At 47.8% G+C, this 13581-nt stretch overlaps 1 protein-coding gene across 1 annotated transcript; it reads left to right on the top strand.

Moving 5' to 3' along the window:
- Nucleotides 1-415: 415 nt before the first annotated feature.
- KCNA10 (potassium voltage-gated channel subfamily A member 10) lies at nucleotides 416-2052 on the top strand. The gene has a single exon (XM_030562682.1). The coding sequence runs from the start codon at nucleotides 416-418 to the stop codon at nucleotides 1964-1966; it is 1551 nt and encodes a 516-aa protein (XP_030418542.1). The 3' UTR covers nucleotides 1967-2052.
- The last annotated feature ends 11529 nt before the right edge of the window (nucleotides 2053-13581 follow it).

Below are 13581 nucleotides of genomic sequence, written 5' to 3'. Positions count from 1 at the left end.
AAGTACTTTGAGCTCCTTGTTGGAAAGGGACTATGCCATTGCAGGGAGAGGGGGCTGCCAACCAGGACTCCCGCATTCTATCCCAGGCTTTGCTACTGCCTTAACCTTGGGCACTATAAGTTGTATTGTGAGGGTGAAATGCAATAATGAATACATGCAAAGCACCCTGCAAAGCCTTTGGTTGAAAGAGACAATGAAAGTATTATCATTAAGTGCAATTAATTTTTGTCAAATGAAAAAAGGTTATCTTGGTCTCAGATCTATTTTATTCTTTGCATGCAAGGAGGAAGTGACACACACATACATAATTCATCTCCGTCTCTCTGTCTGTTTGCTTGCAGATCATCATAGTGTAGGAAAGACGCAAGCTGCTGGTATCTGACCCCGGGATTTATGCTGTTAATCTGATTACTGTATGATGGAAGTGTCCAGTTGGAAGGAGATGGAGGTGGCACTAGTCAGTTTCAACAACACTGATGAGATAATGGAAGATCCCTGTTATTCAAACGACTTCAGCACTGCTGCCCAATTACAGAAGGGGCACCCCAGCTGTGCCAGCCTTTTACCCCACTGGAGAATCCTCCTCAACAGTGAGAACACCAACAATGAAACCATTTTCTCCAAGTTTTCTGCTGAGTTCAGTGAGCACCTGATGGGGGAGCGGGAGGGCATGGACGAGGGTGAACAGAGAGTCATCATCAACATTGCTGGGCTGAGGTTCGAGACGCAGCTCAAAACCCTCGATCAGTTCCCGGAGACGCTACTCGGGGACCCAGAGAAGAGGATGCGCTACTTTGACTCCATGAGAAACGAGTATTTCTTTGACAGGAACAGGCCCAGTTTCGATGGGATCCTCTACTACTACCAGTCTGGTGGGAAAATCCGGCGCCCGGCCAATGTCCCCATAGATGTCTTTGCCGATGAAATCACCTTCTATGAGCTGGGCAATGAAGCCATGGACCAGTTCAGGGAAGATGAAGGGTTCATCAAGGACCCTGAGACTCTTCTGCCCACTAATGACTTTCACAGGCAGTTCTGGCTGCTGTTTGAGTACCCTGAAAGTTCCAGTGCAGCCAGAGGCGTGGCTTTAGTCTCAGTCTTGGTCATCGTTATTTCCATCATCATCTTCTGTGTGGAGACCTTGCCCGAGTTCAGGGAGGAACAGGAGTTCAAAGCCATCAAGGATGCCACTAACAACTTGACCAAAGCCAACCTGGCCCCGAGCACCTTCACAGACCCCTTCTTTGTCATAGAGACTGCTTGCATCATCTGGTTCTCGTTTGAGCTCTTCGTCAGATTCGTGGTCTGCCCCAGCAAGGCTGCGTTCTTCAGGAACATCATGAACATCATCGATGTTGTGTCCATCATTCCCTATTTCGTGACACTCATTACTGAGCTGGTCCAGCAGAGCGAACAAAATGGGCAGCAGAACATGTCCCTGGCGATACTGAGGATCATCCGCCTGGTCCGGGTCTTCCGCATCTTCAAGCTCTCGCGGCATTCCAAAGGCCTGCAGATCTTGGGGCAGACCCTCAAGGCCAGCATGCGGGAGCTGGGCTTGCTCATCTTCTTCCTCTTTATTGGAGTCATCCTCTTCTCCAGCGCCATCTACTTTGCAGAGGTGGACGAGCCACAGTCTCATTTCTCTAGCATCCCTGATGGGTTCTGGTGGGCCGTGGTCACCATGACAACTGTCGGCTATGGAGACATGTGCCCTACCACGTTGGGTGGGAAGATAGTGGGGACCCTGTGTGCTATTGCGGGGGTATTAACCATCGCGCTCCCTGTCCCAGTCATCGTCTCCAACTTTAACTATTTCTACCACAGGGAGACGGAGAATGAGGAGAAGCAGATTCTACCCAGGGAAGTGGAGAAAATACTTACCAGTGTGGCTGCAGCCAATGGCAGCATGGAGTCCTTGAACAAAACCAATGGGGGTTGTGACCATGACAAGCCCAGGAAATGATGACAGATCATGGGTTTGAAGGGACTGCCTGGTATCAGAATGGATTTGATAAATGAATTGTGTGTAAACCATCAGCACTCTGTAATTTTTTTAAAAAACACAGTATGGTGTGGGTTTTTTTGGTAGACATTTTGCAAACCTCCGGTTTCCTGCAGCCATTCAAATAAACATGGTCTTTTCTTATCTCTTCCCACCGACCTGTTTCATTGTTGCTTGGCATTGATGCTCAGCATTTCGCTCCTCTGCTTGGAAATTGAAACTTGTTTCCTAACATGAGCATGTGGTAGATAGTAAAGCTAATACTGATCTCTTTTCGGGTGTAGATCTCAAAGCACTTCTCCAATGAGTTCGGCTTCCTTATTGCCAATTTACAGACAGGGAAACTAAGGCCAGAGAGGCAAAGTAAATTCCCCAAGGTCACCCAGCAGGGCAGTGGTAGGAACAAAAAACAGCTCTCCTGAGGCCCAGTCCAGTGCATGATCCACCAGCCCATGCTGCTGGAAAAAGCAGCTGTGACTGTAACAGGTTTGGCCTTAAAGTGGATGGATTCTCAAAGCACAGAGGAACCTGATTCTTCAATACCTCACACCTTGGGGCTCATTCTCCACCAGCTTGTAAGTTTTGTTGTTGTTCACAGCTGTGCAAAGTGGGTATAAAGAAGAGAGCTGTGATGGGGCACAAAGGCCCCAAGCTGATCAGGAGAGTCTTAACGAGGACTTGTGGCCCCATCTGCCTCCTTCTACCCTACTACATCTGCAGCAAATGTCAGGTGCAGAGAGAGGCGTTAAAAGGAGAAGGCCGAGCTCAGTCTGAGACTGACCAAGAAGCAGAGCAGAGCTCAGCTCCACTTCGCTTCTTCCTTGGTGAGGGATGTCTGGTTTCAGCCACCAGCCAGAGAGAGCTTGCTGTCTGGACAAGCCCTGCTGGTGGATGGGACAACTGGGCCCAGGAAAATTGACTAATCAGGCTGACAGCCCTGAGTATAGGGGTGGCGCCCAGCTGAAGACTCATTGGACAACCCTAGTTTTGAGTTTGTAGCTTTCCTTTTTGTTTGGACTTTAATATTCCTGAAGGGTTGGGACTCAGGTGCCCTTTAGCCAGAAGGCTAAAGCACCACTGCATTGGACCTGTGAGAGGTGGCAACTAATCGTTGGAGACGCTGTAACAAGGTGAGAAGTACCCTGTCAGGCCACAAGGGGGCACCATGGAGGAGGGTTGTTCACTGGTTAGAGCACTAGCTTGGGACTTGGGAGACTTGGATTCAGTTCCCTGCTGTGCCATAGACTGCCTTTGTGGCCTTGAGTGAGTCATTTAATCTCTGTGCCTCAGTTCCCCATCTGTACAATGGCACTGCCCAGCCTCACAGGGGTTTTATGAGGATAAATACATTAAAAGATTGTGAGGTTCTCCAATGCTACAGTGTTGAGAGCCATGTAAGTACCCAGGATAGAAAAATTTAGAATCCTAGAAATGTCAGCCTGGAAGGGACCTCAAGAGGTCATCTACTCCAGCCCCCTGTGCTGAGGCAGGGCCAAATAAACCTAGAGCATTCCTGACAGGTGTTTGTCTAACCTGTGCTTAAAAACCCCTCAGTGATGAGTATTCCACAACTTCTGTTGGAAGCCTATTCCAGAGCTTAACTACTTTTGTAGTTACAAAGTTTGACACAACTGTTTTCCATCAGAAAATATAGTTTAATTGAAATAGAAATGTTTTGCAGCAACATGTCAATTTTGACAACATTTTCGATGTGAGAAAATCTAAATGAACCATTTCAACTTTTGTTTCATTTCAATAATTTAAAACAATAAGATTAAATGTTTTGACATTTCAATTAGTTTTGTTTTGACTTTTATATTATATCAAAATATTAATTGCAATAGATATATTTAGTAGTATGTATAACTGCATTTTTATATTACAGTGTTTCAACATTATAGAAATGAAACTTTTTGATGATTCCACATTAGAATTTCTGTTCTGAGGTAAATTGCAAAATTTTGACTTTTTGTTCCAGTTTGGAAAACAAATGGATTGGTTCACAAGCAACTGGCCTCCTTGGTGGTTCTGGAAACATTTCTATTGGCTTTGGGGTTTTACAGATTTTTTTTTCACAACGTTTAAAATATGGGCTAAGTAGAAGTTGACTGTAACACTTTAGGGCCTGATCCAGCCCCCTGGAAACCAAGGGGAACCTTTTGACTGGGCTTTAGCTCAGGCCAATGAGATGGGTACTCAGCACCAGTCAGAGCCAGTGCTCAATATGTTAGGTGCAGGTTGGTTGCTGAGTATGCTGGCAAGTTATTATTTACCGTTGTGCCTAGAAGCCCCAGTCATGTCCCAGGACTCCATTATTCCAGGTGCTGTATGGGCACAGAGCCTAAAGGCAGTCTCTGCCCCAAAGAGCTTACAATCTAAGTCGAATTCTGCCATGGTGCTATGTCATTTCTTGCTGCTTGCCCCTTTCCCCATTTCTGTATTCCCAGTTCTCCTTTTACCTTCCATTCATTTTTCTTTTACTTCCTTTCTTTGTCCTTCACCCCCTTTATTATTTTGTAGTCATCCTCTGTGTGTCTCTCTCACTCACTCTCCATCTCTCTCTCTTTTCTTCAGGGCCTCCTCTTGGACTCCCCCATCTCTTCATTGCTTCTGAACTCTGGACCACATCCTCCACGCAGCAGAGCTGTGACCAGTGCAGAATCTGAGACAGTAGAAGGGGAAAGATAGCTCTAAGCTCCCGTTACCCTCAGCCAAATCAGAAGCCCGTGAGCTGCTCTAAGTTACTCTTGTGGGGAACAGAGTGGAGTAAATAATTTATTTTGTAGGCTCAGAGGCTGAACTGGAAAACCGGTTTGGTTCAAACTGAAATGGAACATTTTTTCCAGTTTTTTGTTTGGGGTTGTTTTTAGGTGTTTTTCCACCCTTTAAAAAACAGCAACAACAACTATATTTTTTGCCAGAATGCTTTTTTAAATTGAAAAGTTTAAATATTTCCTTTCAAAATGTCCGAAATGAAATGTTTCTAAATGAATCAGTAAGGCTACCACTTCTGAGGTACAAATCCCAGGACATCCAGGATGGTCCTGAGCCCATAAAGGAGGACAGCTGGCAGTGTGCCCTGAGTACCCTTACACATCTCCCAGGGCAGCCACCTCAAAAGAGGGACAATAGGTGCGACCGAAAGAATTGGACCTCAGGGAATTATTCCCGCTTTACCCCAGGGGGAGTGAGACAGGAATCAGGGCCAATGGTGTGACTCCTGATGTAAACTGTGATGAATGAGAGCAGTGGGGCCTGCTGATTTCAGTGGGTGTATGTGTGGTTGTGGGGGAGCAGCTCCTCTTGCTCCAGAATTAATGCTCCAATGTAATTCTGTTGCTTTTAGTGTTAAAGCATAAGGAAGCAATGCTGGTGCGAGGCACAGCCTGGTGAATCAGCAATGTGACAGATCTGTTAGAGGGCACATTAGCTAGCTAGTTAAATTCAAACACTGCAGCTCTTGTGTGAAGATCAGTTTGACAGACATAACTGGTCCATGTTAAGGTGCGTCACGTGGGTGGCATGATTGCTGCTGTTTCTGGGCCAGAGAGGGAGGGATGTTTTAGGTGAAAATTCAGCAAACAGGCAGGCACAAAACAGGAATTTCTCAGCATACATTGCGTCCGGCCCCTGGGAAACCATGCATGGTAGGAAAAGGTGCAAGCTTTCTTCTTTAGCACTACCACCTACTGCCGGCAGTGGCTAGAATTGCACCCTCTGTTCTCCCGTGAGAACAGGGTGTACTCCCAAGAGTGCAAGCCTCCGCAAGGAGTGGGGAAGGAAGAAGGCTAGGCTAGGCTAGGCTAGGGTAGAGCTGGCCATCTGCAGAAGGAAGCACACACTGCACCACCTTCAGGACTGGTGTAGAGTCCCCACTTCCCTGCCTTGCAGAGGGTAAATGCTTTACAAATATATATCTGGAGAGGTGAGTAAATAGCACGAGCCCCATTGCCCCGATGGGGTCACAAAGGCACAGATGGGGTCACACGGTGAGTCAGTGGCAGAGCCAAGATTAGAATTCAGGGGGTGAAATCCTGGACCCTGGAAGTCAGCAGGAGTTTTGATGTTGATCTCAGTAGAGCCAGTATTTCACCTAGTATCTCCCGGCTCCCAGGCCCAGCCCCACAAAAGGACTTACATGCCAAACTTCCTGACAAGGGTGGAGCTTAGGACACACCCCTTTCCTCAGCATCTCCCATTGGATAGCTGAGATAACTCCAGGGATAGCATCCTGGCTTGTGTGGATCCCATTCGTAGGCGCCTGTCTCTCCTCATGTGATGTATAGGAATCCTGGATAGCTAACTCAGGATTTGTGGATTGCACTGGGTGGCTAGGCACCTAAAAGCCAGACCCTGCATCTCCTTAGTCCCTTTGTGGATTTGCCCGCCCCCACCTCCATCCAGAGCTTTCTTCAACATGAGCCTCTTCCTTTTCCAAGATGTAGCTGGTAACCAGTGCTACTCTGAATGCACCTCTTCTGAGAGTCAATCAGTGCAGCTGGTTTCAAAGAACGCTTCCTTATTTCCAAGAATCCGGTTTGACCTGGGGCTCTGGGAAGCCCAGTGAAAATCAGGAGAGGTTCAACAGGCAGCCCTGTGATATGTCAGCATGTGACACTCTCACCAAAGGCTTATCTTCCCTGGAAATGTTTACCTCCATTTTACTGATTGCCAGTCTGGATCCTCTGCAGAAGTTTGTTTCAGGTGATACATATTTGTGGTTTACCTGGCCTGGGTTGATCCCTAGGGTAAAGAACACAGTTTGTTTGTAGCCCTGATCAAATGTGTGCAAATTATCCACAACTGGTCTTCACAGATGTGTTGCATGTCCTGAGTTAACTGGCAATTGGTTAATTTATGCTAAAACTCCAGCATCCCTCAGCAGCGTTTCCTCAGGAAAAATCAATTGCCCAGGACATTGTTCACCAGGGACTGTTCTAAAGCCCAAGGCAGAGACCCCTCATTACCTCTGTTAGCATATAATGGAGGAGAAAGAGAGAGCCCCAAGAAAACAAGTAACCCTTTCTTTATTATGTAGCACTCTAAGCCAGTCATTTCTGCAGACTGATCAGCAGTGGCATGTATTCAGCTGGGCACATCTGCACCACATCTGGGTCTTGTCTGGAGTACAAATCTATCCAGATATCAGGTGGGTCTGTGACAGATATACACTCTGCAGCCTATGCAGAGAGGATTCCACTAATGCTTCTCTGTTCAGCTCCAGGAACTGGAAAGGTGGGTATAAAATTTAGGAGCCCGACCTGTGGTGAATAAAGTGGGGATACTCTGGCATGGCATTCTGATTATGCAGAAGGTAATTAAATGGGTGAGCAGAGAACAGTTGCTCCTGTCAGAGGTGTCCTCTTAGTTCCCCAGGCGCTAACAAAACAACAAACCTTTTGATGAGGAAATGTGTTTCCTCCGATCTAGCAGCCTGGCATTGTAGTTGGCCTGCACAGTGCTGTTCCTGTCTGATCTCATGACAAAGGGCATAGGATGTTTTGCTGTGCTGCTGCTTATAGGCGTCACCGTGGCTGTTTCATGTTCCAAGCGGCCAACTCAAGGGTGAAAAGAGACAGATACCTTCTGCCTGTCTAATGCCCAGTGACAAAGTGAACGATGAGTGATGGGATGAGAGAAGCAAGCGCCTTTATGGGTGATTCTAGCAAGTCTGCAGTAGCGTTGTAGGATAAGAGGCCAAAGGCCTATTGGCTTTAATTACCCAAGAAGTGCAATAAACTCTCCTAAAATGCACCGCCTGGAGTATCTCACTGGGATGATGGACTGGGAGTTACTTAGAAATTGAACAAGGATGTTTAGGGCTTGATCAGTTGTGGTGCTCAGTAGGGGGTGCAAGCCGGGGAAGCAATGGGTGAGGTCATAGGCTAAATACCAAGGCTGGGGTTGCCTCCAAGAGCTCAGCACAGCAGGGATATGTTGGGTGCTGAGCACTCTTAAACATCTGGCTCCACTGTGGGTGCTGATCACGTGAAAATCTGTGGCCAGGTGCAATGTCTGCACTGAGGGATAACAAATCAGCACTTACTCCCCTATGCTCCTGGGGAGAAAAGGGGTGGGGTGTGGGTGTGGCTAGGGAAAAAAGGGTGGGTGGGGGTGTGGCTGGGGAGAAAAGGGGTGGGTGGGGGTGTGGCCAGGGAGAAAGGGGGTGGGGTATGGGTGTGGCTAGGGAGAAAAGCGGTGGGGTGGGAGGGTGTCTGGGACAGGATTAAGCAGAGTCCTCATCCTGCTAATGAGAGCTCTGTGCTCTCTTTCAGCCTCACTCTTATGGCAGCTGGGTCTCAGCATCTCATAGATGAAGATTCAGGGAGGCCCTGCACTCCAAGTCCTCCTCATCCATGTTTACCTCATGTTGATACCCTCTGCACGAGGCAGCTTCAGTCCCTTTCTGGGCTTTGCAGCCAAGGGTAGGGCATCCCTGACGGCCACTCGGAATGTTCCAGCCCTTTTTCCTTCTGCTTCCCAACCAAGGATGAAAATACAAAGGTGAGAGGTACAATTTAGCCCCCATGACAGTGTAGGGGAATGCGCAAGAACCAGTCTCCTCTTTTGAGCAGGGATCAGGCTCCATCATCTCACCACAGGGCCCCTGCTACCAAACTAACTGAACACCTCATACTCCTTAAAGTATTTATCCTCATTGGGCAGTGCTGTTATCCCCATTTTACAGATGGGAGACTGAGGCACAGAGAGACCAAGGGCTAGATTGCTAAAGGAATTTAGGTGCCCACCTCCCACTGATTTCAATGGGAGTTAGGTGCCTAAAGACCTTTAAAAATCTGGCCCCAAGTGACTTACCCAGCCTCCTGCAGGAAAGCTTGTGGTAGAGCAAGGAACTGAAGCCAGGTATCCTATGTCCCCGCCTATTGCCTGAACTGCTGGGCAGTCCTTCCTGACCTCGCATTCTGGGTAAATACGGCACCCGGAACCCCACTATCTGCACCGGCCAATTTCACTCCCAAGGTCTGAATTCCTGATGGGAGAATTCCTTGATGCTGACTCCCTGAATAACCTGATTTACAACCTGAGCCAGATCAAGCTGGCGGTGGCACGCAGACTGTTGGGGCAGCGTGTGAGCATGTTAGCTTACATCCGGGGCTGTAGCCACCACTTGTTCTTGCCCTCTGAATCTGCATGCTCTAAACAATAGTGAAAGGCGCTAGGGGAAAATAAGGGGATGGTACAGGGGACTGGTACTGGGCTCTGGACCCTTCACCTCTGGTTATTACTGGATGCCTATTGAACAAAGTGGCATCTGGTGCTGGTGCAAAACCAGTGTTGCCAGCCATGCACCAACCATTCCCCTTTAGCTCTGATGTTGGAGTGAGAAGGAGGTCTGACCAGACTGTGCTGCAGTTCAGCAGTCTCCAGCTGGCATCCAGCCACTTTAGGTTATTGCTAGCCAGTGTAAATTAGAGCAGACACTAGGCTGTTCTAAACTATTCTGGAATAGGGTTGACACAGAAGAGGCCATGAGGATGGCTCTCCCCACAAACATCTTGCATCCAGTAAGATCTCAGTGGAGGAAAGCGATTGCTCTGTGATGTTTGGGGGGGGGGATTTGGGGAAGTATCTATACTTTTGGACACTTCCCCATTATTCAGTATGAGCTCTTGGCTTTTCATTTGCACCCAGAGCTAAAGAGAAGAAGCAACAAAGAGTTGGGGGCCGGGAGCACCACCAACTGACAGCTGCTATAAACAATGTTTCGCACCAGGGAGAAATGATCTTGCAGAACAAACCAGCCAGGTGGCCCCTCTGTAAAATGAAACTAACTTACCCCACTGCACTACTTTATTAAATAAGTGAGGACCACTCATGCCCATAACAATAATGGATGGAGCTGTTTGAACATGGTCTCAAATGCAGCATTGGTTCTGCAGTGAGGTTTGGGCCTGTTCAGAAACACTTTGGTCACTGTGACAGATGAAGGGCTCAGGAAAGGACTCTTCAGGAATATCTGTCTTTGTCCTGGTGCGCCACTTACTATTTTTAAGCTGAGCTGCCTTGTGGTTATCATTGTTGAATGATGATGGATAGCCACACAGAAATCTCCCTTCCTGCTGAATCAGACAAAGGGCAAATTCCCCAGGAGATGTCTCAAAGGCGAGTTCTCCTGGAGGAAACGTATGACGCTTGCTTCTCCTTTCATCCTCCCTACGTGCTGGTGGATCTCCAGCTACTCCTGGTTTACACCAGAGTGATTGAGCGAGCAGGGAATTAGTCCCGATGCCATTACGCCTGATTTACATTAGGATGAATGAGGGGAAATCAGGCTCTTTTTAATAAGTATATGACATCAGTCCCCAATCAGGTCTTAACTGACACCCATTGTACGCATCTTTTCTCTTCTACATGTGACTCAATCTTACAAGACCATATGGTCTGATTCAGAGCCCAATGAAATCAATAGAAAGACACGTGGACCCAGATCCACAAAAGTGCTTAGGTGTCTAAGTCCCAGTTTTGGCTCCACTGTGATCCATAAAACTGCTAAAACTGCTAAAACTCACTGGCTACCTAAGTTTTCAGGGTGACAGTTCCTTTGGTGCCTACGTTTCTGCCTCAGGGCATGTCCACTGCTGCCTCCCTTTAGATGGGTCCTAAACCCGCAGCCATCCGCAGCCTGAAAAGTCTTTCAAAGTTTTTCAAATCCACACAGTAAAACGCTTTCATCTAGCGGCTAACAAATCTAGGCAAGCGGTAAACCCGTTGGTCGGCTTCGTCTCAATCAAGCAATTTAGCAGGCATGTTGCATAGACTTTGCAGTTTATTGGCTGATTTCAGTTGAAATGGTTGCATAAAGTGAATTACAACAAGCCCCAAACCACTAAAGACTCACAGCTGGCCTTAGAAAACAGAGGGAAGATTTAGATTGTAAGCACTTAGAGCAGAGGCTTTCTACTTGTTTGGTGTTTGTCCAGCACCTGGCACAATGGGGTCCTGGTCCACCACAGGGACTCCTAGATGCTACCACAATACAAATAATACTGATAGCCAGGCTCTCAAAATAGTAAAGCCATAGAAGGTGTTTGATTCACTCCAGGATACATGTCCTCCAACCTATGAACTCCTTAATTGCAGCAGTGAAAACTGTGCAGAAAGCAGATGTGGAGACCCTTATTTGAGCAACTTAACAGTTCCTCCAGACGTGGCCAGTTATCTCATTCAAGGAAACACAGGGCCAAGTTCAGAATCTCATTAGCAAAATTGGTGCGATGACAGAGGGAGATGGATGATTTATCATCTGCCGAGATATGATTGCTGGCCTGGATGAACTAAAAACTCTGACCTCCAAAGCAAATAGCATAAATAACAGGGGCATGGGACCATGAATGAAGCCCTGAAGCAAACACCATCAATCCTTCAGTGAGCAAAGCCAACAAAACCAAATTGAGCCTACTGAGGATAATGAGAATGGAGACAAGAGACAGCAGTCCTGGAAACTCCTGTAAAAAGATGCCCACCCCACCCCCAACCAAGGCCAACGGCATCAAATGTACTTGGCAAGAAGAAGAGGCTGCAGGAGGTGGCAACCAGCTGCAGCTCCCCATTTGGTTGATGTGATCTGTCTCTCTCCACGCTATTGTCTGAACCTGACTGACCTTGGCTGATGCAGCTCTTATGCAGACACAGGGACTGGCACTGACTAAACCCCTCACAATCCCATTTGCTCCTGTTCCGGAGTTGGCTGGCTCCCATGTGGCTTGCTGGGAGATTCACAGGGCTGCAGGACGCAAGGGAAGAAAACTCTACCAGATATTCAACCAGCTACGATTGCAACCGGGTGACAGTGTAACGCAACAGACACAAGGGGCCAGATCCCCAGAATGTGGTGCAAATTGGTGTCAATCTCTTGATTTGGATGAAGCTCCAGTGATTTACACCTGCTAGGGATATGGCCCCACAGCTGCCGAAACCAGAGAATGGAAGAGACACTGAGGATTCCTTTTGTAGCTCATGTTCACTTCCACAGAGGCAGTGTGGTCTAGTGGGCAGAGCACTGGCTTGGGAGTCAGGAACCATAGGCCTATTCCAGACTCTGCCACTGACTGCTTGGATGAGTTGACTCCCCGCTCTGTGCCTCATTTTCCCCCTCCCCCCCAACACCATAGCACGGGCAATGATACTGCCTCACGCTGAGAAACCACATTGTGATCTACCAGTGAAGCGGGTTCCAATAGGTGCGAGGCTGTAATGAATCGCATCCAGCAGTGCAAAATATCTACTCCACGGAGTATAGCCACTGTAAGAGGCATCCCAGGAGTGCAATGGGCTAGTAACTAATTACAGGAAGACAGTTCTGCTGTTGGGTAGGGGCAGATTTGCCAGGGGGAAGGATAGCTCAGTGGTTTGAGCATTGGCCTGCTAAACCCAGGGTTGTGAGCTCAAACCTTGAGGGGGCAATTTTTAGGGATCGGGGGCAAATATCTGTCTGGGGATTGGTCCTGCTTTGAGCAGGGGGTGGGACTAGATGACCTCCTGAGGTCCCTTCCAACCCTGACATTCTATGAAAATATATGGGCCAGGTTCTTGGCTGGTGTAAACTGGCATAGCTCCACTGCAACCAATGGAGTTATGGTGATTTACACCACCTGAGGATCTGGCCCCATAAGTTCACCTAAGAGAAATAGACCCAGATAGTTGATGAGAGGTAGATCATCACACTCTGAGGGTTTGTCTCAGAATTGAGCCGGGAAGTTCAGTTAGCAACCTAAGCTTTCTCTCCCTCCATGGCTATGTGCTGGCAGGTGGGGCTAGGGGCTTAGCACAGTTCCTAGGTGTCCCCACCAACTGAACCACTCCTGCAGCTGACATTGATTCAGAGCTTTGTTGTCAACCTCAGCAGAGAGGCCAAAGATCAAATGGGCTACGGAGACTGAAGTATGTGTGCCCATTGCTGGAGAGAGGTCCCTCACTTCAGTCAGTGTGGAAGTACGTTGGCAGGAGGGTGCATGAGAAGGAAATACTTTTTTAAAACAATGTGTTGTTTGGCTTGTGGAACTCACTGCCACAAGATAGCAGGGAGGCCAAGAGCTTCATCGGCTTGGAAAAGGATTGGATATTTAGATCTGAATACTTATATGGCTAATACTTATATGTTGGTATTTAGGTGGATGATAAGAATATTCAGAGTTAGGAGAGTAAGATTAAAAAACACAAGAGGTTTGGAAGGGCTATAAACCCTCCTGCTTCAATGAAGGTCAGGAGGAAACTTCCCTTGGGGTAAGTTAGCCCAGCATTGTGTAATGAAGGGTTCCTGGAACTTTCCTCTGAAGCAGCAGGTGCTGGCTCCTATTGGAGACAGGATCCTCATGGGCTCGATGGACCCTGGTCTGATCTTGATAGTCCCCATGTTCATACTGATCTGGCGCTGCTAGTACTTGCCCTGTGTTATAAGGCCGCCAGTCAGTGATCACCTGTTACCTTCCACCGCCACTGAATTCAAATGGTCACCTGGCCACAGAGGCATATGAAGGTGGGAGCATGTGAGATGCTGTGTAACCATCCTGCCTCTGTAGCATTCTATTTCCAAGATACAGTTATGCAACTGCTGT

Source organism: Gopherus evgoodei, chromosome 4, assembly GCF_007399415.2.
Source record: "Gopherus evgoodei ecotype Sinaloan lineage chromosome 4, rGopEvg1_v1.p, whole genome shotgun sequence".
NCBI lineage: Eukaryota > Metazoa > Chordata > Testudines > Testudinidae > Gopherus > Gopherus evgoodei.
Note: the sequence above shows the minus strand (reverse complement) of the source record. Positions and strands in the feature narration are given on the sequence as shown.

Coding starts and splice junctions, on each gene's coding strand:
- KCNA10 (XM_030562682.1), top strand. CDS start 416: ATGATGGAAGTGTCCAGTTGGAAGGAGATGGAGGTGGCACTAGTCAGT.